General features: G+C 44.5%; 1 protein-coding gene across 8 annotated transcripts in view; it reads left to right on the top strand.

Annotated features, from left to right (window-relative positions):
• Positions 1-1,463: 1,463 nt before the first annotated feature.
• SRGAP3 (SLIT-ROBO Rho GTPase activating protein 3) overlaps positions 1,464-26,674 on the top strand; it is a 246,038-nt gene continuing 220,827 nt past the window's right edge. For 5 of the 8 annotated variants that reach the window (XM_027523690.1, XM_027523689.1, XM_027523688.1 and 2 more), the window contains exon 1: positions 1,465-2,262. In XM_027523690.1, coding sequence (XP_027379491.1) covers positions 2,196-2,262 — 67 coding nt within the window. In that variant the 5' untranslated portion in view covers positions 1,465-2,195. Of the gene's footprint in view, positions 2,263-26,674 lie in introns of all 8 variants that reach the window. The other 3 variants (XR_003507897.1, XM_027523686.1, XM_027523692.1) reach the window with 2 other exon arrangements.

Raw genomic sequence — 26,674 nt, 5'->3', positions numbered from 1 at the left:
CTCCAGTACTTTGGCCACCTGATGGGAAGAATCAACTCACTGGAAAAGATGGTGATGCTGGGAAAGATTGAAGGCGGGAGGAGAAGGGGACGACAGAGGATGAGATGGTTGGATGGCATCGCTGACTCAGTGGACATGAGTTTGAGTAAGCTCTGGGAGTTGCTGATGGACAGGGAGGCCTGGCATGCTGCATGCAGTCCATGGAGTCACAAAGAGTTGGACACGACTGAACAACTGAACTGAACATATTAATGACTATCTTAACGTGAAATTCCAGGGGCAGCAAACCTGTAGTGCTTGATTTCATTTTTACGGAACAGATCTTATTCTGCCTTGAGTGCGTGTGAAATGGGTTTAATCTCCAGTAGAATGCAGCAACCTTTGCACATCTGCATGGGCAGAATCTGGGGTCATACAGCACAGGAGTGAATGCTGGTGACTTTGGGCAAGTCACCTCCCGTATCGGTGCCTGTTCCTTCACGTGCACTATGTTATGGGTTTGCTGAGGGGTTTACTGAGTGCTTATTATCATGCTCCGTGCTAAGCTTAGCCTCACATTCTTACTTGAGCCCCCAGGAGCTCCGTCATTCCTGAGGGCCCCTACCCTGCAATATTTTTTTTCTCACAGCACTTATCATCTGCTATCATATATAAATTTCTTATTTTGTTTATCTTTCATCTTCCCCTCCTAGGGTCTCTTGCTTTGCACAGTTCCAGAAGGCACCATTCATGATGCAGTCTGAGCTCTGCCTGGGGCTGATTTTACTGAGATTATTAGCATGACTAGTGCTGACTGCCCAGAGTTGGGTGATGTGGAGACTGGAGCTCCAGAAGTGAGGAATCTTTTTTTTGCCTAGTTTGATCATTGCCATGTCCCCATACCCAGAACGATGCCTGACCTATATTAAACTGAAATACATGTTGAAAGAAAGAATGAAATCCTCCAAAGAGAACCATTTTACTGGTGAGGAAACTGAGGCTCAATAAGTTATTGATTTGCCCTGCGTCTAAACCCGTGTCCTGAGGTGGCTGGGTTTCCAGCAAGCCTGCTCCCGACGGCTTTGCAAAGCTGCACGTCTGAGACACTTGGCATTGTCCCTGCCGCCCCATAATGCTCCACAAATATTAATGAGCTTGCCTACATGGATCAGCCCCTCTCCTCCGCTAGACAATCAGGCAGAGTGACGAACTGTCACACAGTCGTTGCTTGAGAAATTGAATTAAATTGCATGTTGCAAAGAAAAGGTGGACCTTTTGGAGTTTTTGGAGGAAGAATTCCTAACCCAACTGCCAATGGTAGGAATCTTCAGGGGCCTCTCAGGCCTCCCCAGCCCAGCTCTTTTTCCTACCTCCTTCCCTTTTGTGAGCCTTTCTTCCTCTTTTTGCTTGCAGTGAGTTCTGCTCTCCAGTAGGCTACAATGTGTCAGTTGTTATAAAATCCGGGAGGTGGAGCTTGGTGACGAGAGCGGTGGGCGAGCACTCGGCCAGCCCTGCAGGGCGTGCAGTCCAGCCTCCGGTTCACGGAGCTTAAGCCTTGCAGCAGGAGAACTTCCACCTCGCTCTCCTGGCTTTGAGCCTCACTGTATATCGGAGCAGAGGCGCGGAAGGGAGGGAGGATGCGAGATGATCGGCCCTTTGGCAACCTGACCATCTCTTTAACAGAGCCTTGGAAAACCAGCCGGAGGCTGACTGCAGGACCAAGGAGGCGCCGCGCCTCTTGTGGATGTGTGTGTGTGTGTGTGTGAGAGGGTGAGCGGGTGTGAGGGTGTGTGAGTGTGCATCACGACTGCGTGTGTGCATGGCTGGATGAGTGCGCCAGTGCACGCGTGAGTGTGTGACTGTGTGTGTGTGTGAGAGAGAGAGTGTGAGAGTGAGTGCTCTTGGTTATTATTTTTTTGGAAGAAAAATCTTGAAAATCTCGGGCAGGTTACCGTGCTCCTAGGGTGGTGGTTCTTCTGCAAGAGGAGTTGACCAGACCAAGCTACTTGAGACATTTTTCTCGCCAAGTAAAGAGAAATTTCCTCTGAGAACGAGAGGGATTTTTCCGCTGGCTCTGCAGCGGAGTGAAAGAGATTAGCCCCCTACACCTGTGAAATCGACCAGAGCCGTGTGATTACTAGGGTTGGAGTGAGGACTCGGGAAGAAAAGGAGCAATAAATCCAACAGCCTGTCAGTGCCTTTGGCCACATTGGAAGATGTCATCTCAAACTAAGTTCAAGAAAGACAAAGAGATCATTGCCGAATATGAAGCTCAAATAAAAGGTGAGAATTGGGCTGGGGAGTCATGCCTCCCCTCCCCTTTCCTTCTCTTGCTTTGGCTTTTTTTCCCCCTTTTCCTCCCTGCCATCATGAAATGTTGTTATGCATCAATAATCTTATTGTGAGGAGGAACAGTGGCAGCTGCACAAGTCCGGACTGGTTTCGACTGCAGAGAGCGCTGGCGCTGGGAGTACAGATTGTAGAACGGGCGGCGATCACTGCATTGCAGGTGTGTGAGGAGGATCCTACACCCGGCTTTAGGAGTGTCTCAGATACTCCATCATCTTGGCTGTGACATGTTACTCTCAGGCCATTTTGATAGTCACTGCCAAAGACAGTCACTACCTCTTCCCCCCGCCATGCAAAAAGCCCCATAATATGATGTGTGTTTTTTATGATCTGCTTTTTTTTTAAAATCTCTTTCTCCCTTCTGTTTTTTGTTGTTGCTTTGCCTCTACCCCTTTCTCTGGTTTGGAATTCACATGCATATAATGTAGGAAGCAGCATCCCTGGGCTGCACTTCTTTGTCGGTGACTCTCGGCTGGCCTGGGTTGCCATGGATTAACTGTTATGGAGCATATTGATCCAAACTAATGCAGGCATTTAGGCATAAAGAGGGAGCTCAGTGCAGAAAATGTATTGTCTCGCAGTGTGCGGCCCCCATCACCGTCCGTGCACTAGTGTTTAGGGTCATCAGCCTTCATTGAAAGCCAGCAGTTCAGTGTGCCGGCTAGGAGATGCTGCCTGGCTTCCGTAGTGTCAGGGAAAGCCTGCCAGGAGGGTGAGATGACCTCTGGCTGCTTGTTCCAGCTTTAGTACCACTCACGGGGTGCACACTCCTCTCAGAAGCCGCTCCCTAAATCCACACTAGCAAAGGGAAAGAGGAAACCAGACACATTTGCATAGACAAATTCAGGTAGATTCCTTATTCAGGCCAGACTGGGGCTTCTCGCACCCTTGTGAGTACTAGGCTTAGCTTTGGCAAGGAAAACATGAAAGCACCATCCACCATGCTTACCTTTTCTTTTAGGATATACCCTAAGGGAAGCCTGGGCCTCTCGGCATCTGATTTCTTTCTGGTCATGGTTCTCCTTGTGGTCTCTTGTAGAAAGAGTAAGAACAGAGTACATCTTCAGGGGGTGCTGATGCCTGCCGCCACCTCCCCCCACCCCCCCCCCCCCCGGACTATTGAGCAAGTTGGTTATTTGTTGCTCTGGTGACCTGAGGTTCCACACCTGCTTCTAGGTGCCGCTGCTGCTCAAGGCTCAGTGACCCAGGAAGTCGGGTGGCCTCCCCAGGAGCATCAGGGAGGTCGCGCATCACAGCTGCTGTCCGTGCTTCAGAAGCTTGGGAAACTTCGGGAGGGGAACAGCCCTTCAGGGGAGAGCTTTGTTTTTTTCCAGCCTTGCCAACCGTCTTGTACCTTTTAGTTCTGGTCAAACCCAGCATGCAAATCACCTCTCGGTAGACCCCGGGGAGAAATGAGCAGGAAACCCTGCTCTTCCCTGGGCTCCTCCTCTGCAGTTTTCAGTTCAGGGTGGAAAACAGTGACTTACAATGTTTCAGCCTTGCTGAAAATTTAGAAATCCACCCTTTTATTGGTCAGAGATCTGAATTATCTGACTGCTCAATACAAAAGCCTGCACACTTTTCAGGGAGTTTATGTTCTGTAAAGACTAATCTGGCTGATTTTTTTTTTTTCTTTAAAAACTGAGTTTCCCATGAAAAATGCCATCAGAGAGAAGGGTAGGCCGAGTTTGGGACAGTTTGGGGTTTCTATAAACATCGGCTTGGTAGGAAATGTACTTATCTCATTTTTGAGGGATTGCTACCACTGGGACCGTGAACTCTGCTTGGAAATCAATTAAGCATTTGTAGCTCTGAGTGATTCTTTTACTTTTTACCTTTTGCATTTATTTTAACATCTAAATAGCAAGGGCAGGGTAATGCATTTCAGCAGGAAATTTGTCCAAATGATCTTATCTCTTCTAAACTCTAAATGTTTTTGCATTCTGGTTAAAAGAATTTCATTTTATTCCTCTAGGGTTGACATCCACACCATTTAGGTCAGGATGCTACTGTGCCTGCAATTGGAATCTTTTCTGTCAAAATTTTATTTGTTCATCATCATTATCATCTATTGATGTGTGTTCAGGGCTCGATAGTTTCCATGGCTCACTCCCAGACCTCGCCCCTCTTGGCTTATGCAAAGTACAGACAGAGTTTGTAGGAGCTCAGTTTTAGAGATGAGGAAACTGAGGCCTTGTAATGTTAAATGACTTGCCCAAGGTTACAAGGTGGGAAATGTGAAGGCAGTTGGTTTCCTTCCAGGCCCAGCGTCCCCGCTACATTGTTTGCCTGAAGCTGCCCCTTGAAGGACTGATGTCAGTAGCAGATGGCAGTTTTGTGGGGGGACGGGCTGCCTCCCAGTCTCAGTCCATTGTTTACCCTCTTACTTGCCTCCCTTGCCTTTGTTGCTGGCCTCTGAAGAGCGTTTGACCAGTCATCAAACATAATGCCTGACGCCAATTGCCTTGGGTATCATTTGGCCAATTTGGCACAAACATTCCACCTAGTCTGATGGATTTTGTCCTCTGTGCATTTTGTGAGGGGGCTTTTGATTTTTAAAAGTGATACTGAGTTCTTTGTTGGCTTAGTCCCTTTTTTCTCTTTTTGAAGAATTTACTGACTGGAACAACGGGGACTCTTTGCAAAGTTCTTTTTCCTATTGTGAAAAATGTCAGACTCATGCCTTCTCTTGCCTAATCAGACCCTCGAATCCCTTTGATTATATACCTGTGACACAATAGACACCATATGCTTGCACATTCCCAGTGATGGGAAACTCACCACTTCCCAAGCCCACATATTCCATTTTTAGACCACTCTGGCTGTTGTAAGGAGTTTTTTTATGTTGGGTTAAGTATGTCTCTCCGGAGAAGGCAATGGCACCCCACTCCAGTACTCTTGCCTGGAAAATCCCATGGACAGAGGAGCCTGGTCAGCTGCAGTCCATGGGGTTGCTAAGAGTCGGACACGACTGAGCGACTTCCCTTTCACTTTTCACTGTCCTGCACTGGAGAAGGAAATGGCAACCCACTCCAGTGTTCTTGCCTGGAGAATCCCAGGGACCGGGGAGCCTAGTAGGCTGCCGTCTATGGGATCGCACAGAGTCGGACACGACTGAAGTGACTTAGCAGAAGTATGTCTCTCATCCAACTTTTGGTTCTGTACTTTGGGACTTCATAGAACGAGACAGATGCTTTTTCCCCATGAGTGCGCATTGGATATTTGCAGACTCTGATCATCAACCCTGAACCGTGATTCTCATTTGCTTTATCATCTTAACTCTCTTTTGGATCTTCTGCATCCTGGGCTGCAAACTCCAGGCCTTTGAGTGCTTGGCAGAGAGAATAAGTGAGTGAAGCTGGCCAAGTAAGATCATTTGTGGCAGTTGGCCTACCACCTCAGCCAGGGCAATATAAGAAGGGGGGTGGTGATTATGATTGGCCTGAGAACACATGTCCTGTCCAAATGGGCAGTCACTACTTGGGTTCAACCAGTTGTTACCATTTAGAATGTAGGCCCAGCCAGATCTTTCAGTTTTTCAACAGATGCCATTAATCTGGATTAAAGCTTTATGCTTTTAAAGAGATTTTGCCAAATGGACCTGCAGAAGACTGTACTGTCAAAAATCTTCTTTAAGAGTGATACTAAGTTCTAAATGAGACTCTTTAAATGTGGTCAGAGAAAGAAAACAACATCACTTCCTAATTTATGGTGTATGTAATGCTTCTATTAATGTAGCTCAAGGGTTGAATTAGCCCTTTTCACTGCCCACTCTCTCATTGCACCATATATATTGTATCTGCTATGTTTCTCCAACCCACTGGGCTAGGGGCCTTATCAGAGAGAAGAAAATGAAATTAATTTAATATGACTTGTTCTTGGTGACCCTGTGCTGGCTTCAAGTGGATATTGCTTCTTGTCTGAGATGTTCACAAGTGTTCCTTTATGAACTTGTTCAGGAACCCTGCCTGAGAGTGACACCATATTCTCCAATCTGGAACTGGCAACTCAAACTTCTTTCCCCCTTTGAAAATCAGAACATTTTCCCATCTCCAGCTTTTTGGCACTTATCCTATCTTTCACAGTATCCTCAAAGATCACTGATAGTGTTTGGTAATCTTATTCACAAGCATTTTCCAGTAACCTGGGTTCTAATTCATCTTGCTGTCAGATGTAATGGTCTGTTCTGCGTTTATTCAGAGTTCAAATTTCCATTTCATCCTAATAGAAAATGAAAATAGAAATTCAGTGATTGACTTCAGTGTTTTTTTTTTTTTTTTATTACACATCCATATTCATTTTAGGCCATCTTTTTAATGGCATAAGTCTAGAATTGAGGGGAAGAAGAGCAGGTAGTGAAGACGACCGCAGAGAAGCATTTATTTACTCACTCACTTATACATTCACTCAGTGAACACTGAGTGTCGACTTTGTTCTTAGCCTTGTGTTGAGTATTGTGAGAGATGCAAAATATATGATATATCCTTAACTTCCAAGAGTTTTCTTGGAATATGGCAATAAAATCAGTGAAGGAAAAGAAAGAAAAATCTAAAAAACTCCCAATTTATCATGAGAATGAATTTAATCTTAAAGAGATTATGCCATAGAGTGATTGGACAATGACCTTAAGAGCCATCATCACCTTCACTGGCTTCAGTGAGGAAAGTAGGCTGGGTTGGGGAACAGTGGGGAGTAGTGGGGACTGTGGCTGACTAGGGAGCTCATTTAGAGGCGGCAGCCCTGCTCAGCTCTCCTGTCATTACTGTAAGCCCAGAGTGGTTAGTTCTTTCAGTGTTTCCAGAGCATCTGGATTTCAAAACAAAATCTCCTAATTTTTATTTTAAATATTTAGAAATTTAACTTTGAAAACATTTTAAAAATGGGGTTGTCTTTTCCATTATTGAGCTGTAAGAGTTCTTTCTACATTTTGGATACAGTTCCTTATGAAATACAAGATTTGCAGAATTCTATTCTGTTGGTTATCTTTTCTCTTTTCTGATGGAGTCCTTTGAAGCACAAAAGTTTTTAATTTTTATGAAGCTTTATCTATTTTTTCTTTCTTTCTTCATGCGTTTGGTGTCATATCTAAGGATTCTTTGCCAAATCCAAGGCCATGATGAAAATCTCCAAATTTTTAAGAGGTAGCGCCAGTTTATAAGAAATACTTTGCTTTTTGAATGAATCTGTCAGTAGGAAAGCTTCAGCCCATGCTCACCAGTCTTCAACTTCTGGCCTACAAGTTGAAGTCAATAAAGGGTCTTGCTGATGAGGCCTCACCCAGTTTACCTGTTTCATCTTCAGGTGTTTTCTCTATAATAGGTCTGTGCTGTCATAACCACATTAGAACAATTCCTTGTCTCTGACTCCTCCATACTTTTTCCCACCTCCAAATATTTCCCCATTTGTGCCTTTATTCTGCTTAAAATGTCTTCCTTCTCCCCCCACCCCCACTTTTTTTGGTTTGGCCAACTCCTGACTATCCTTCACTGCCTGCTCAAATGATCCCTCTTCCATGATGCCTTCCTAATAACTCTTCCAGGCAGAATCATATCTGCCTTTCTCTTCTGGACTTCATTATCCTTCATTACAATTTTGTGTTCAGTATTTGGGCCATGAACTCTTGAGAAATGCTTATGGTCATTTTCATTTCCCCCATGTGATTGGTGTACAATCAGTTGAAGCAGTGGCTAATAATTACTAACAAGAAGTTTTACTTTTCTAACTCACAGCCAAGCTCAAGCTGGAGTTATATTTTCTTTGACATTTGTCTTAGCTTGGGTCGCTATAACAAAATACCACGGGCAGCTGGGAAGCTTAAACAACAGACATTTATTTCTCACAATTCTGGAGGCTGGGAAGTCCAAGATCAAGGTGCCCACAGATTTGGCTCCTGTTGAGAGCACACTTTGCTGCTTGTAGCCTTCTTGCTGTGCTCACATGGTCTTTCCTCTGTGTGTAGAGAGAGAGCTCTCTGTCCTCCTCTTCTTAGAAGGGGACTAATCCCATTATGAGGGCACCACTCTCATTATCTCATGTGAACCTAATCACCTCCCAGAGGCCCCACCCATCTTCACACATCATCACGTTGGAGGTTAGGGCTTCAACATGTGAATTTTAGGGGGAAACACCAAGCATTCAACCCCTAACAACATCATATTTTCTGTTCCATTGAAAGTAGGGGTTTTATTTGTTAAGGGAATATTCTTCATGGTTTGATGAATTTCCTTGTTTGTCCCTGATAGGGGAGATATTTATCTATGAAGATTGGATGAAGGCTGATGTGTTTAAAGCCAAGGTGATGTTTGACAAGGTGATGTCTATCATATTCATGGTGGGAAGTTGGTTGGGGAGCATGGCACATCAGGTGCCTCCCAGTCAGGAAATCAGTGGATCTGGTGTGTGCACTGGAGTTCTCACCACCAGAGTTTATATGTTAGAGGCTACTTTTCCTTTCCAGAAACCTCTATTATTTGTTCATTCATTGATTCACTCACCCATTCATTCAATGACTGTTACAAGCCATGCTTCAGGCTATACAGCTTTGTTTAGCGATGGGATGTAATTAATTTTTATTTATCTCTAAGTCTCAGTCATGCGTATGGTGTCTCATTTTGTGATCCCCCAAATTCTGGAAAATAGTCATTATTATTCCTATCTTATAGATAAAACCTGAAATCCAGAGAAATACGTTGTATTAGATTGCACAGTGAATAGTGGCAGAACTAAGGTTTAAATTGGAGGGGTCTGACTTCCAGCTGTGCAGGGAGGCAAGAAATATGCCAGGGCAATTCTGCTTTGAAACCCAGGGGTTTCTTCACTGGGGGCCAGTCTGGAACGGGTCTTAGTCTTTGACTTCCTGCCTTTCCTAGCCCTTCCACAATCCTTCTGATGAAACCTTGCCTATCCCCCAATTTGAGGCTGCTTAGTTGTGTGAGATCCCTCTCTCCCACCCCAGGAAGTCATCTTTGAAAAAGTGTCTCCTAGAGAATTGATAGAGGCTCCACCAACCTGGAAACACAGAACCAGAAATCTTAGATGTCTGCTAGTCCAATGCTCCCACTTTTGTATTTCCCTCCAGATGTGGAGACTGATGTTCAGAGAAGAGTTCTGGCTTGTAAGCACTTCTAGACCATATTTCCATGAACACAAAGTTTTTTTGCTTGGTTCATTGCTGTAGCCTTGTGCCTAGCATCTCATTGGTGATCAGTAATGGTATTGCATTGAATTGCTCCGGTGGGTGGGGCAACCCCGGGTGGTGGTGGTTGCCTGGGAGGCAGAGCAGAGCAGTGCCTTGGAAAACACGATGAGGTGAGGATAGAAGAGGGTAAGGATTGGAGAGGTCAGGAGGACATGAGGTTAGGCTGGTTCAGAAACTGGGTCCTGTCCTTGTAGCTGCCAGGAAGTTGGGGGGATAGTGGCTGACTATTAAAGGTGCTGAGTTTAAATTCAGAACCTCTGGCCTAATACAGGCCATAGCAAGCTGTATTCTGGGCTCTATTTCCCTTGTAAATGATTTGTTCCTGATGGCTTGTTGGTGTTTATAAAATTTCTTGGCTGGCCCAGGAGTGGGGTTTTGGCTCTGTTCTCTTAATTTGTTTAGTCATTAGGCCAATTTATGTTTGGAGTAGTGTTCCCTGAGGTATATTCCATGAAATTGGATGTAAAGAGGCACTGGGTGGAAAAAAATAGTTCTGTGGTCAAATAGGTTTTGGAAGTTCTAGTATGAAGTGAGTTAAATAGGCTTGTTTCCCACAGGATTTATGGGAACCTTGAATGTGTTAAGTATGAACTGCCAAGAAGGGGCCGCAGATGTTCCTCAAACTTTATTCAGTCTTGTAAACCTTCATGGAATATCCACAGGACTGTGTTCTGAAGATTGACAGTGTTGGGCTATAGTTTGTGGGTTATCCATTTTCTTTCTCTTTTTGCCTTTTACCCAGTTCCCTAATTTTTAGTTTCCTAACAGGATAGTGTGGAGAAGAGAAGAGATAAAACAAATGTGTATCCAGCTCAGATAAATGATTTCAATGTGGTGTTTTGAGGTCACTTAGAAAATGTGGGTTTTGACATTTCCAATTACTGAGCACTCAACCATTGATTTAAATGGTAATTTGGTGACAGCTCTTTCTGATCAATATGTGTGGCATGTGCACGTGTGCCCGGCTGTGTGTGACAGTTTAGGGGGTGCCCTTAGCTGCAGGCAGCGTTCAAGGGGCCTTGAATGGACCTGGGTGCCACCCCTGAGATAGCGCAGTCGATGCCAGGTGATAATGGTGCAGATGGACATGCAGACGCCCGCAGCCTGTGGAGCCTCAGAGGACGCAGTCTCAGCCCCAAATCCAGGTGCAATAAAAATATGATTTTCTTTATTTTTCTGTAACTTATATTTCACATCTCTATTCTGCTTGAAATGACAGAAATAAATCTAAGGGAATTGGGGGTTTCTTCTTGCTTTCTCTAGCGTTGTGGCCCAAGGTCCAGGGGGGCTGGGGTAGTTCTAAGGGGACATCTGTTGTGGTTTATCATCAACCTACTTTGGCAACTACTAAGATATCCTCCTTCCTGCTGGGTCCGCAGTGGTCAGTCCTGCACTGATACTTCTCTGTTCCGAACCTGAGGCCACTTTGCCCTTTCCCCTCCTCAGCTCCTTCTGTGAGATATGCAGGCACCAGGAGTCATCCTGAGGCTCCCACACCATGCTGGGTCATGAGAGACTGTGGACATTTGTCTCAGGCTCGTGTTGCCACTTACTTCTCCTCCAAGGCCTCCCTAGGGTGCTGCCTGGGGAATGCCCTGCTCCTCCAGCCTCAGATTCTGCAAATTATGCAGGCATTCTGTCATCACCTACTCTCCCTGGGCTTGTCTAAGGTGAGATAGGGTGGGGATTATTTTCTTACAGATCCCTAAAAGCTACGTACACCTTGCCTTACAGTCTCCTGAAATCTGTATCTGTGTGTGGAGGAGGGAAGGAGAGGGGAGGGGAGGGGGGTTAATAGGGGGTGGTCCCCTGGCTCTTTGTCATCAGACTTTCTTTCAGATCTTTTGTCCATAACCCACATTCTTTCTCTTCTCCCTGAGAACTAGGGTTTTGAAAGTCAAAAGCCAAGAATTGACTCTTTCCCTGTATTATCCCTGAGGCACTGAACAGAGAATGCCCTCCTTGCCTGAGTAATGTTCAGGAAATCTAAGGAAATATGAGAGAAAAACCGTCAATACTCCATCCCTATCTATACTATCCTGGCCCAGGCCATCACCACCTCTTGGTGACACCATGGCAATATCTCCCTATCTCAGAGTTTTTCTACCTCCACACTACTGATGTTTGGGTCTGCATCATTTTTTGTTGTGGGGGCTGTCCTGCACCATGTGGGATGTTGAGCTGAATCCCTGACCTAACCCACTTGATGTCAGCAGCAACCCCCCCCCCACCAACAAATTGTCACAACCAAAAATGTCTCTGCTAACTGCTAACGCACTTCAGTCGTGTCCTATCCTGTGCGACCCCATAGACAGCAGCCCACCAGGCTCCCCCGTCCCTGGGATTCTCCAGGCAAGAACACTGGAGTGGGTTGCCATTTCCTTCTCCAATGCATGAAAGTGAAAAGTGAAAGCGAAGTCGCTCAGTCGCGACCCCATGGACTGCAGCCCACCAGGCTTCTCCATCCACGGGATTTTCCAGGCAAGAGTACTGGAATGGGGTGCCATTGCCTTCTCCGACATTGGCAAATGTCCCCTGGGGGGGGGAATAAGCCCCAGTTAATGCCACTAAAAAGTGACAAATAGATTCAAGGTATGGATCTGATAGAGTGCTTGAAGAACTATGGACAGAGGTTCGTGACATTGTACAGGAGGCAGTGATGAAGACCATCCCCAAGAAAAAGAAATGTAAAAAGGCAAAATGGTTGTCTGAGGAGGCCTTACAAATAACTGAGAAAAGAAGAGAAACTAAAGGCAAAGGAGAAAAGGAAAGATATACCCATTTGAATGTAGAGTTCTAAAGAATAGCAAGGAGAGATTAGAAAGCCTTCCTTAGTGATCAACACAAAGAAATAGAGGAAAACAATAGAATGGGAAAGACTAGAGATCTCTTCAAGAAAATTAGAGATACCAAGGGAACATTTCATGCAAAGATGGGCTCAATAAAGGACAGAAATAGTATGGACCTAAAAGAAACAGAAGGTATTAAGAAGAGGTGGCAAAAATACACAGAAGAACTATACAAAAAAGATCTTCATGACTCAGATAACCACTATGGTGTAATCACTCACCTAGAGCCAGACATTCTGGAATGCAAAGTCAAGTGGGCTTTAGGAAGCATCACTACAAACAAAGCTAGTGGAGGTGATGAAATTCCAGTTGAGCTATTTTAAATCCTAAAAGATGATGCCATGAAAATGCTGCACTCAATATGCCAGCAAATTTGGAAAACTCAGCAGTGGCCACAGGACTGGAAAAGGTCAGTTTTCATTCCAGTCCCAAAGAAAGGCAATGCCAAAGAATGCTCAGACTACTGCACAATTCCACTCATCTCACACACTCACAAAGTAATGCTCAAAATTCTCCAAGCCAGGCTTCAACAGTACATGAACCATGAACTTCCAGATGTTCAAGCTGGATTTAGAAAAGGCAGAGGAACCAGAGATCAAATTGCCAACATCTGCTGGGTCATCGAAAAAGCAAGAGAGTTCCAGAAAAACATTTACTTTTGCTTTACTGACTATGCCAAAGCCTTTGATGTGTGGATCACAACAAACTGGAAAATTCTTCAAGAGATGAGAATACCAGACCACCTGACCTGCCTCCTGAGAAACCAATAAGCAACAGTTAGAACTGGACATGGAACAACAGACTGGTTTCAAATCAGGAAATGAGTACATCAAGGCTGTATATTGTCACCCTGCTTATTTAACTTATATGCAGAGTACATCATGAGAAATGCTGGGCTGGAGGAAGCACAAGCTGGAATCAAGATTTCTGGGAGAAATATCAATAACCTCAGATATGCAGATGACACCACCCTTATGACAGAAAGTGAAGAACTAAAGAGCCTCTTGATGAAAGTTCAGTTCAGTTCAGTTCAGTTGCTCAGTCATGTCTGACTCTTTGCGACCCCATGAACCGCAGCACCCCAGGCCTCCCTGTCCATCACCAACTCCCGGAGTCCACTCAAACCCATGTCCACTGTGTCAGTGATGCCATCCAACCATCTCATCCTCTGTCGTCCCCTTCTCCTCCTGCATCAGGGTCTTTTCAAATGAGTCAGCTCTCCGCATCAGGTAGCCAAAGTATTGGAGTTTCAGCTTCAACATCAGTCCTTCCAATGAACACCCAGGACTGATCTCCTTTAGGATGAACTGGTTGGATCTCCTTGCAGAGGAGAGTTAAAAAGTTGGCTTAAAACTCAACATTCAGAAAACAAAGATCATAGTATCCAGTCCCATCACTTCATGGCAAATAGATGGGAAACAATGGAAACAGTGAGAGACTTTATTTTTGGGGGCTCCAAAATCACTGCAGATGGTGACTGCAACCATGAAATTAAGACACTTGCTTCTTGGAAGAAAAGCTATGACCAACTGAGACAGCATATTAGAAAGCAGAGACATTACTTTACTAATAAAGATCTGTCTAGTCAAAACTATGGTTTTTCCAGTAGTCATGTATGGATGTGAGAGGTGGACTAAAAAGAAAGCGGAGCACCAAAGAATTGATGCTTTTGAACTGTGGTGTTGAAGAAGACTCTTGAGAGTTGGACTCTTGAGAATTGTACTTCAAAGAGATTCAACCAGTCAATCCTAAAGGAAATCAGTTTTGAATATTCATTGGAAGGACTAGTCCTGAAGTTGAAACTCCAGTACTTTGGCCACCTGATGCGAAGAACCGACTCATTAGAAAAGACCCTGATGCTGGGAAAGATTTAAGGCAGGAGGAGAAGGGGATGACAGAGGATGAGATGGTTGGATGGCATCACCGATGCAATGGATGTGAGTTTGAGTAAGCTCCAGGAGATGGTGATGGACAGGGAAGCCTGGCGTGCTGCAGGCCATGGGGTCGCGAAGAGTTGGACATGACTGAGTGACTGAACTGAAGTGAATGCCACTATCCTCTGATCTCCCTGCTTCTTCTCTTATCTTCAGAGTCTGTTCTCCCCACAGCAGCCAGCAATAATCCTTACACAACTTAATTTAATCATGTCACTTCCTAGTTTCAAACCCTCCGGTAGAATTTCATTGCTCAAGAATCGAATCCAAATGCCTAGCTGGGCTTATGAAGCTGTGCTCTGTCCATCTTGGTCACCTCACCTCTCCACTCTCCAGGTCCCTTGAATTCTCTAAACTTTTACCCACTTTGAGACTTTGCACATAACTTTTCCTTCTTTCTGGAACCCTATTAACCCTGTATTGTCACATGGCTGGCTCCTTCTAGGTATTTGACCCTTGCCTTGCCTGTTATTTTCTGATCACCCAATCTTAAGTAGCTGTGGAGTAACTAATGGATCAACGGACTTGAAGACTCAGGAGAGCACTTACAGCTCTATGATATTTTTCCTCTTTGAATTTTTTTTTCTTTTTTACCAGAATTGAAAGTCTATAAGAACAGGACTTCTGTTTCTCATGTTTGTGTTTTATTAGTACCTAGAACAACATTTGGTGTGTAATAGGTGACTGTGGGATTTGGTGAGTGAATAGTGAGAGTAAATGTCATTGTTCTGGACTGTGTACATAAGCACATGTATATATTCTGCTTGGGGTGCATGGTTTGTACCAGAAATTACAGTTGAGAGGCACAAAATGGAGCAGATTCAAGCTTTCTAAAACCCTGACCAAGAGGTAATTCAAGAAGATGAAGAATCAAAGAAGGGGCAGTTGTGTCTCTGTAAAACTATCCAACCTTTGGCTTAGAAGGGAATGAAGCAGAGAGACCAGGGGGCCACTTGCAAGGATCCTACAGGGAATTTAATACTTTCCATTAATTAAGTATGTGTGTAGCTGAAAGGGGGACACAAAAGGGGATAAAATATAGCCTCTGTCCCTGTCTTTGACAGACTCACAGTTTTCTAGGAAAGGTAGTTGAACAAAAATGGATGAATTGATTATGATACAGTGTGGTCAGTATTGGGACAGTGCTGGAATCACACTGTGAAAACCGAGTGAAAGTGACAGCTTTGTTGGGGAGAGGTGGAGAAGTTCTTCTAGAAGAAATGACTTTTAGGCAGGGCTTTCTAGGATGGGTAGAAGCTCTCCAAGTGTTGAAAGGCATTTCATGAAGAGAGAACAGCATGCGCAAAGGCATGGGGGTCATGAAAGGACCTGGGTACTTGGACAGTGGTGAGAAGTCTGATGTCGCTAAAATCCAGAGTAAGTAGAATGGAGTGGGGGTAGGGGATGAGACCAGAAGTGACAGGAGTTTAAAGTTCATTTCTAGCCAATGGCTCTGTGAGTCTTTGATCTTGGAGATACTGGATGAAACTTATTTTTTGATAATATTTTTTTCTGATTTTGGATGTAATACATGCTCATTCTTTTAAAAGTTGTGAAAATACAGGGGAAAAAAGAATCTAGAAGCTACAACTTGAGATAATCACTATAAAAATTCAGTGTATTACCTTTCAGACTTCATACCTCTATCAAATCTGTTTTATATCTATATATAATAAAAAATGGGCTTCCCTGGTGGCTCAGGTAGTAAAGAATCTGCCTGCAACACAGGAGTCCCTGGTTCAATCCCTGGGTTGGGAAGACCCCCTGGAGGAGGAAATGGCAACCCACCTCCAGTATTCTTGCCTGGAGAATCCCATGGATAGAGGAACCTGGCCGGCTACAGTCCATGGGGTCACAAAGAGTCAGACACAACTGAGCAACTAACACTTTCACTTTCACCTATGATAGGATCATAGGTCTTTAATAGGTCTTTAATGAAAAGTTATAAAAATAAAGCCTAGAGGCACATCATCATAGGCCTGTAGGACTATGGCTTGAAATAGAGTATGGCCTTACAAAAAAGAGACTTTGCTAAGTAAGAACATCAAGTATGCATGACCTCCCACATGTTTTGATGGTCCACGAGGGAGGACTGAGGATTTGTTTGTTGGAAACCATTTTCTTGTGGTGATAGACTTGTGTGGCCATTTCTGTCCCACCAGATTTATATAAAGCTCATCAAGAACTTCCCTCCACATCTGTTCCTACTACTTTCAGCTAAAAAATTTCCCCTTCCTGGTCCCCCATAGTCTCACTTCCCTGTTGGTACCCAGGCAGCTGTTCCTGCCTTTGGCAGGAAGTATTAAAAGGAGAATCCTGTCAAAGGCAAAGAATGAAGGCTCCACAGCAGGTTCCTCCTCCCCGTTGGTACTCTCCCTCATTGTTGCTCCTCTGCCTGCATCCCTGGTCATCAGTGGTGCTTTGGGGATTCCTGATTGCTGGTCTGCTCCCAGCAGTAGTACCTTGCCGTTCCCCTTGCTTCTGAGGGCTAGTGAGGGTATTTTCAGAGTATAGTTTACTGTTGATCAGTTTTCCAACCCTTTGTCAGATAGAAAGTCCTGGATCCCTGTTGGTGGGTAGAGTTCCCATGGAGGAGTTGTCCCAGTGGGAGGGGACAGCTCCACAGGGGAATCTTCCATAGCTTAAAGTGCCTTACGTGGAACCAGAGAGAGATGCCATGAGAGGACCTTCCCAGTAAAACACCTTAGTCACCTTCAGGGATACAAACGGTGGGTGTCTCTTCTCTGATTTCGTTTGTACTAAAGAACGCAAATTGGCTCAGCACAATGTGGCTTCTTCCCAGCTGTCATCTCAGCAGGACATTTCCAAGCAGAGTTACCAGCGTGTTACTTTGTAGTTCACAGAATCCTATTGTGATCAGTGGTCTCTCCAGACAGCATGTTTTGGATCTCCCGAAGATACATCTTCTTGGAGAAACCGAGGCAGGACAACAGCCACTCTCGCTTCTGACACCTGATAATCCATTACTCCTTGACTTCCCAGCCTGGCCATTTGGACTTCTGACCTTTTGCCTGATTGTGTTTGAGTTTGTTTGTCCCTTGACAAAGCTACTCTAAGGCTTTTGTTTTGGCCTGATCCTTCTGTCTCAGGCCTTACTCTGAGTACCTCTGTCTTGCTGGATCTCCTACTTGGCATGACATTGCCATCAAAACTCTGTGTCAAAAATGGTGGAGGCCTTATTGTTTTATGCCAGAAACACAGAATTGTTAGACCATTGGGAATAGTGGGAAAGAAATGTTGAGAATGTAGTGATCCAGTTCACTTTGATTTAGTTTAACAAGTATTTATTGAGTTCCTACTATGTTCCCTGACCTCGTAGACTTTATAGTGCTGCAAGAAAAACAAATTTTAACTTGTAATTACAAAAATACTGAGTATTATGAAAAAGTGATTTAAAAGTCTTCCGGGAACATGTAGGAAATGTATCTAAATGGTTGACAATGTTGTGATTTCTGATATTGGTCTATAAAACTGAATCAATTGGCTAAGCTTACCTTCCCACCATTATTTTCTGAGTTATATAATATTTAGACTGAGCCATCTGTCCATTGGAGAGGGTCAGAAGCCATCAAAATACTTAAGGGGTCAGGAAGATGGGTACTTCTAAGAGAAACACACAATTCTTTGTGTAAAAGATAAAAACGGTTCCAGAAAGGGAATTTCATAATAGTTATACTCAAGTTGGTAAATATAATCATGGGATAAGTGCTTTTAAGGTGAAATTAAAGCCAGGGATCAACTGAAGAGGATTGAAATCCATCTTGGTTGGATAGAGTTATGCTAAAGTCACAGAAAGTGGTTGAGACAAGAATACGGATTGTAAAAGGAGGCAGCTGTGATGGGGTGGGGATCGTTCTCTGGATGGAATTGCACAGACCTGGGTTTGAGTCTTGGCTTGTGGCTTATTAGCAGAATGATAGGTATTTCTATATACAAGAAAAAGAAGAAAACACAGATAATATCCTGCCAGTTTCCCTATTTGAAAAAATGGGGACAGTAATCCTTCCTTTGTGTGTATGTGTGTGTGTGTGTGTGTGATGTGGGGCAGGGAGGAAAGAGAGAATTAGTTGAAACAAGACAAATCAGAACTTCTGGCATGCTTCTTGGCACATAGGAGCATTCACTGAACCGTGGAAATGTTAGCTCAACCTATCAGAAGGTCACCAGCCTTGAGTCCTGGAGAGTGAACCCGAGCCTACACGTGAAACCTTTAGTGAATGCACCAGATTAGAGGGAGAAGAGAGTGAGGCAGTACTGGAAAACCATCAGGAGATGATGGGTTACAAGTATGGGCATGCTGCTAGAAGAGGAAGGTGCCAGTAAGTCTTAGGCACCATGCCTTAAGTAGGCATGATGCTTTCTCTTGCCCTATTGCATTTTTTTCCCCAGTGTGGCTCCTGGGCCACCCACATCCGAATCTCTGGGGTTTGATACCCAGGAACCTGCATTTTACAAGTGTCCCAGTTTTCGTGAACTTGGAATATTTGAATCTGGTCTGTAGTGAGCTCACCAACTTGACTGTGTATCTTTTTATTTGAAGGCAAAAGAACATTTAATTGTCACGTAGACTACTGATGAATGAGAAAAAGAACCAAACCTGAGCACTGTGTGTGTGTATTAAAATCCTGTGTTTTTTTAAAATTAAAAAATAATGTGTCTTTATATATTTACGTGTGTGTAAAGAGTCCCATAGTTCTTACTGACTGGTAATGATGTTTACTGTTGGGACCTAGGATTGAGGTGGAGGTCAGGGATTGGGGCAGGATGGCAGTGACAGGGAACACTGAAGAGACCTTTCCCCTTTATATTGGTCAGTATTGATTCACTTCTAAAGTAATGAGCATGATTACTTTTCTAATTAAAAAAACTCACCAACTTGACAATAAGTAAGGCATTTGACAAATTTTCCTGCTATGGAAGATGTTCAAACATCTTTCTTATCAAAAGAGAAGAAAGAATGGTAGAAATAAGGAAAGACACCTGTAGGAGATTTAAGTTATGCTTTACTTCTTATGGCACTCATTATGTAGTGTAAGAATGATTGCTGAAATGAAATTTACTGGTTTATTCCCCCATGTAGCAAGGAAAGTGCTTTTCCCTTCTCTTTCAAAATTTTAAGAGATAGGCATGGAGTGGGAATAGTCAAGCCCAACCATTTAATTTATTGGATTTAAATCAGAAGCCATTGTGGAGCTATGTCCAGATTCAGGGATTCAGAGGCATAGACCTGGTTTTCCATCTGTGGTCTGTCTTTTGAATAAGGCACATCTCTATTCTGCATCCTTGTTTCCTCATCCGTACAGTGAGGGTGTTACCTACCTTTAAGGCTAGTCACTGTGAGGATCAAAGGAGGTGCTGTATGAGAGAGTAAACTCTAGAGTTCTGCAGAAATGTTAATTATTTCTATTTTTGCCTAGTGCCCTCCCCCTCATGCTGCTATTACCGCAGGGGTGTTTGTGTCTGTCTCCCTGTGAGCTCATTGAGTGCAGGGGCCTTGTTTTATTCATTCCCCAAATTCTTATGCCTAGTGCCTGCCACACAAGAGGCATTCAGAGCAAGTTCTGGAATAGCTATCAAGGATAGAAAAATACATGCACAGTTAGATTTCAGCTTAGGAAAATATTAAGATGGTCTTCCAGGAAATGCTGTCTTCTACTTCTATTTAAAGGAATTTTAAAAAATTCACTCAAGTCCACAACAGCAGTGATGCTGCTCACAGAAGGTAAAGAATTTTATTAAGGAAAATTTAATTGCCCGATTTCTGAAGAGACGGCCACAGCTCTCCATCCTCATTACTGTCAAGTGCAGGATGGCTGTTTCCAGGGAGGACAACATGAGTGAAAAAAGAGTGTGAAAAGGAAAATCCTGATACTCCTTGAGAAAAGTCTCCCAAGAAACAGAAAATGCCCCTGGATTACCAGTTTCCTTTATTGTTTGTCAGAGTCCTAGAATAAGCCTTTTCTGGAATCCTCAGACAAAGGGCCTCTTCGGTCTCTACCCCAGACCTTGGCTGGTGAACCACAAAGTCCCTTATTTCCCCTGGAAAATAAATTGCTTGACAAAATTGGAAGGATTATCTGAGGCCCAATTTAGGGGGCTCTGGTACCTCTAAGACCCAGATAATTATCATCTGAATGGGCCAAGGGGAGGACTGGGGCCAAGATTGGAAACAGCCCTGTTCTAGATCTGTAGTGAGGACAGAAGGGACCAGTCTCAGCTCTGGTAATCTGGACCATCCTCCAGTACTGCCATGAATCTGTACTGTCTTCTGCCTTTCCTGTACCAGTTGCCTAAGCCAGAACAGCTGGAGAGCACCATTACATAGGTTCATAATTGTCCAAACAAGTACTGATTGTTGCATGGACCATCATCAGCCTAGGTGAAGTCTCTAGTGGCTTGCCAAAAGGCTCTGTCCTGTTCATTGTTTTAACTGAGTATTTGGTTGAGGACATGAGCATGCCTCTCCAGTTTGAGAATGTCAGGAAACCAAGGAATGCAGGCTTAGTGATCAGGACATGGTTGTTGATACTGAACTGTCTAAGGTTTGCAGCCCAGCGTCTGTACTTTCTAACTGTGTGACTTTGGGCAAATCTTTTCATCTTTTTGAGCTTCGGTTTCCCCATCTGTAAAGTGGAGATAATTATCCAACCTAAAGAGTTATCTGGGGGGTTAACTGAGATAAGGGAAGTAGAGCCCTCTGCACAGTGCCTGGCACATAGTAAGGACTCAGTGTTAGCTATTATTGTTAGAAAATCATAACTATGAGAGCAGTATGGCCAGTTTGGGAGTCCAGTAGATCTGGGCTCAGATTCCAGCTGTACCACTTATTAGTTGTGAACAAATTGTTGAAACTCTCTGAGGCTCGGCTCTCTGTACCATTGTAAAATAGGAACAATAATACCTACCTTGGGCATTTCTGTAAAGAATTCAGGCCAGACGAGACACACAGGAGATGCTCCATAAACAGTGGTTGCCATGAAGAGAAACAGCACATCATGTGGCAAACAGAACCAGGAAGCTGAGCAGTCTTAAGAGAATGGGATGGGGTACCAACTCTAAAAATGTAAGTTTAATAGTATCCTTAAGAGAATGCCACCAGCTCTTCAAAAGAAGGAAACATTTTTGAATATTGAGCCCTGAAAGAAATTTCTCCTTTGAATAGATAGCAGTGTGAGTGAGGCAGTAACAAATTGGCCTTTGGTTAGGATGCCAGACCTTGGACCCTGGTTCTAGCCTGGTCCTTTATCCAAGTGGTTCTTGGCCCCTCTCTAGAAGGTTCCAGGGAAATAGATGATAGAGGCCAGGGACTAGGAAATGAACACCTGTCTTGAAGCTGTGACTCGGTGCCCTAATGCAGAAGTCTGGTGCGCTGTGCTATATGTGGACTCGTATGGCCCGGGTGGCGTGGGCGTATAGGCCTCCCCCTCCAAGGCCATATGTGAATCTTGTTTCTATTGCTCCAAAGCTGATCGGGAGCTTGAACCTCTGCCTCTTCCCTGTAGGGACCAGTCTGAACAACCACCCTGCCTTTTCTCTGAGATGCCAACAGGCCTAACCAGACCCAAAGGAGCAGAGACAGTCAAAAGCCTAGACCCACCCAGACTTAATCTTTGACCTCCTTGGAAGCAACCTCTTGGAACTTTGGTCCATGAAAGTGCCTAGAACCTGGAAAGTCCATAACATAAGTTCCTTCCTATCTTCCTCTGTGGAAGACATTAATGGAGAATCAGTGACACCTTGCCTGCATTCTCAGTGTTGCTCCACAGCATGCCTACTGTGCAGCCAGGAGCTGAGTATTTAGTCCTCAGGAATTTAAGAATGCCTCTTTGATGTTCTTCTCTTTCTCCAGATGTTTAAAGCAGCTCAAAACTAAATTTTAAAAAGTCAGTTTATTTTCTTCCAAACTGTCACTGATCGCCATATAAGCAAGAGATGGTCTTCAGACCAGTGATGGATTTTATTGAGATGCACAACAAAGTTGAGCAACTTCATAGAAAAGAAGTTATATTTCTGTATTTCTGATTCTTACGAGACAAACTAGATGATCTGGTGCACTGGGCCTCTGTTCCTTCATGGCAGCCAGTTAGCCGGAGCTGAGTGGCAGCTGCCACTGCTAGGTGAGGCCTGCGTTCTTAAGTCTCCACCACTTCTTGGGCCAGGAGCTCTGGGGTCCCCACACCCCCTTATCTCACACCCACTGCTTCGCTCATTTCCCCAAGCTCCTTGGTTTCTATGTACAGTTGGGTTTGCCACTTCTTAATAAGGTCAAGAAGATATATTCTATCTTGTCTTTCAAATTATGCTCATCAGATAGGGTTATACAATGAGAATCAAATGATTCAGTATCTATGAAATGAAAATGCCTGACTTGCCACCATCCTTTCAAATTTCACAATCGAGACTTCCTGCCATTACTTTTTTTTCCTTCTTCACTTCTCAAGGCTGAGTTCAAAGTTGGAATCAAGGGCAAGACACTGTCTTTCAAGGAGAAGTGCTGTGGGGTTTGCCTCTGATCCATCCCTGAGGGGAAATGGGGACAGGTGGGCTGGAGAGTCCTTCAGCTGCTGGAGGCTTTAAGGACCTGGTGATGTGGTGGATGGTGGCCTTATTCACCCCTGTAGTTGTCACCACAACACATTTTTAGTAGTTAAAAAAAATCCCTCAATGTAAGTTGACAGTTTGCACACCAAAGCACAATTCACTAAAAGCAAAATTTTGCTCAAACAGTGTGGTCCAGAAACTGTACATTGAACTCTGAAGTCAGACAGACCTAGAATGGAATTTCAGCCTCATCACTAATCGCTTAACCTTGGGCAAGTCATCTCACCCCTCTCTACTTCAGCTTCCACCTTCTTAAAATGGGTACCTCTTGTGAGGATTAAATGACATAATTCTCATTCAGTATTTAGCTCAGTGTCTGTAGCGTGGGCAAAGCTCTGTTATTATGCTTCCCCAGATCTTGAGGGCTTGATCTGATGCAGGAGTGAGATTAGAACATTTATGGCAGAACTGGCAGCTTGGAGGCAAACTTAGATCCACTAGTATGTTTTGTTTGGCCTTTGGAACATTTACAAAGGTGAATGAATTCCCAACATTTAAAAATTAAGAAAATCTTTAAGAAATCAGTAGAGTTTACATACAAATCCAGATTTCTGGCATTTCTTATGAGTGGGAAGATCTAGAAACACTGGGCCCCTATTTTCAGACAGAGACAAGATTTGGCTGCCCCCCTCAAGTGGGGCATGGGCTCCACTTTGTTCTTGGCCCACCTTACTCATTTTTTGTTACTTGCTTGGGCATTTGAGTTTTTTGATCTGGAGGAATGGATTGACCTTCATTTAAATCTTCCATAAGTATTTCTAGCAACGAGGCTTTGGAGAAGGAGACAGCAGGTCATATTTCCTGGCAAATGCCCCAGTCCCTTCTGTGGTATCTATTATGCATAGGGCCCTCAGCTCCAAAAATCTGTGGGGCACAGGTAGGGTCAAGTTTCTCTTAAAATAATCTGGGGGACTTCCCTGGCAGTCCAGTGGTTAAGACTCCTTACTTCCAATGGATTCGATACCTTGTTAGGGAACTAAGATCCCACAAGCTATAGAGTGCAGTGTGGCCAAAAAATGCAATAAATAAAAATAAAACACTGAGGGACTGCAATAGAAATTGAGATAAAAGCAGAAACCAATGAATCAGGGGAAAAAAAAAAAACTTAAAAGAATCTAGGACATTGACAAAGATTTGCACCTATGACTGGATGCCCACCTTATTGCAACACATACGTGGGCTGAAAGTTAAGAAGGAGGAAAGTGTAGAACTTGCCCTCTAAGAACCCAGCTGGCCGAGTACAGACCGGGGAGAGGTGTGTTTAGCAGAGCACTGGCGAAAAAGACTCAAGGTTCTCGTTGACATTAAGTTTGGTGTGAGTCATAGGGAGGCAGCTGCCAAAAAACCTAATCTGATTTGGGGCTGGGTTTATGAAAGTCTAGTGTCTGGAAGACCTTTCTAACAATTAGAGCTGTCTTGAAAGGACAGGCAGACAGCCTCAGGAAGCCTGGAGCTCCCTGGTGTAGGAGGTGTTTGAAGCTGGGTGACATGCCCCTGGAAAAGATTGTCAGAGTGGGGATTTAGGCATCAGAGGGAGGTTTGTTCTATGTGACATATAAGGTCTCTTCCAACCCTGTGATTCTGCTTCCTGCAGCCCAGTGGAAGAAGATAATTTCCATAACAAAAGTAAAAACCTTGCTTTCTGATAGAGAAAAGCAGAACATACTGAAGAGGCAGCCATTTTGCTCAGGTTCTGTCAAAATGGCAATATGAACTCCTAGTTCTCACCTAGCAATCTGGGCAACACATGTCCCTGGCCCCGCCTCATCCCTGAACCTCATCTCACCTGCAGCACCATCCTGACACCCACCTCATTTCTCAGAGAAGGAGGGGGTGGTGGGGAAGGATCTGTTTTGCACATTCTGCTAATTTGTTTAAGCTGAACTTTTATGCAGAGCTTGCAAACTGACAGCACACGGGCCAGATCCGGTCCTCAGATGTGTTTGATTTGGCCTGGACTGTGTCTTTGAGAAATGTGAATTAGATGCCAACAAGTAAAAATGAGATTTCACATAAAATCTGGACTTCCAGCACCTTTTAAAAAAGTCAGAAGATCTGGCAGCTCTGGGCCTGTATTCCCACGTGGCAGCACGCGACGGTGCTGAGCACCAGAGCCCTTCTTAGACAGGATTTGTCTTGTACTTGGGCACTGTCCTTATCCCCCTAACCTTGCCTGCTCCACTAGTTCACCTGACTGCCCCACTCCTAGGCCCCTGTAGGTACTGGTGTTAATGACCCCTGGTACAGTGTTGTGGTGGTGGTTTATTTTAATCAAAATGTCATTAAACTTTATTTTCATTAGGTAAAAGCTACTGATTTTCTCCAACTTTGAAGGGAGTATCCTGTTTGGGATGGTCCAGCTTAAAATATGGCCTTTGTGGTTTACCTGGATTTCACTTTCTAGGATGTGGGTTGGGAAGGGCACCTCAAAGAGGAATAGACATCTTCAGAGCAGCTGGAACCAAGATAAAATAAAATATGAGCCTCAGGAAAGGCTTGCTATAGATTCTAAGACAGTGCAGACCAAGAATGCAAAAAAGCACCACCGTCAGTGTCAAATTGAAATTTTCCTAACTCTGCAGAGGATGCCTTACTCCGAGAAGCAGAAGAGGTTTATTTGTTTATATAAGCATGACCAGCACATTAGGTGGCAGTTTGTTTTCAAGGCCACATCAAAATGCCCTGCGTGGTCAGAGGCATCCTTTAGGTGGAGTCCCGGATGCCTCTTGGTCATCTCCCTAATGGTGTGGCGAGGAGCTGGGGGTCATGGGGGAGGGTTGGGAGTTGGGTGGAGGCAGCTGAGATGCCTTTGCAGCTGCTCCTAAAGAATAACTGTGGCTCATATACCATTGGCCCCCATTTCTTACATCTCAGCAAACAGCCCTCACTCTTCTTTTGAACTGCTCCAAGGCTTTTGAGGGCTTCCCAGGTGACTCAGTGGGTAAAGACTCCACCTGCAATGTGGGAGATGCAGGAGACATGGGTTTGATCCCTGAGTTGGGAAGATCCCCTGGAGGAGGGCATGGCAACCGATTCCAGTATTTTTGTCTGGAGAATCCCATGGACAGAGGAGCCTAGTGGGTTACAGTCCATGGGGTCACAAAGAGTTGGATATGACTGAAGTGACTGAGCATGAATGCATGCAAGGCTTCTGATAGTTTTCTTTCTACTGACCCAAATCTTCATCCTCGTATCTTCCACACCACGGGCCTAGTCTGGAGCCATGGAGAATGATAGTTTTCCCTTCCACGGCACAGCCCTGCAGATGTCTGCCTGGTCGTCTCCTCTCTTTCTTGAGCTGGCTGACCTTCCTTGCTCGGAGGAGATGGGTTAGGGGTAGGGGAGCAGACAGACAGGTGGAGGCGGATGAAGTGATGTTCACACATGGCTCTCAAGCTGGGCCGCTTCTGCTTGGAAGCCTGAGTTTCATATGAAGCACCTTCTTCTCCAAAGACTCCTCAGAAACTGTCTGCCAGCTGGTGGGGTCTGAGGGAGACTGAGAATAACTGAATCTTCATAGGAAACTTTGGTATTTGGTGGTAGAAATTGCAAGATCTTCACCAGAAGCAGAGGATGGTCAAGGGCTGCTAGGAATCAGGGGAGTGAGGTCCACTGTGGGCTTATTGGTTGGCTGCCCCACCCCGAGGTGGAATCTGCTAGACCCTCACCCTGCTTGAGCCTGTCTGTCTTTTCTTAGGAACTCAGACCAAAATTGTCCAACCCGGGACTTCAAAATCCTTAGG

The sequence above is a fragment of the Bos indicus x Bos taurus genome, chromosome 22, assembly GCF_003369695.1.
Source record: "Bos indicus x Bos taurus breed Angus x Brahman F1 hybrid chromosome 22, Bos_hybrid_MaternalHap_v2.0, whole genome shotgun sequence".
Lineage (NCBI taxonomy): Eukaryota > Metazoa > Chordata > Mammalia > Artiodactyla > Bovidae > Bos > Bos indicus x Bos taurus.
This window is presented reverse-complemented; position numbering and strand designations above follow the sequence as displayed.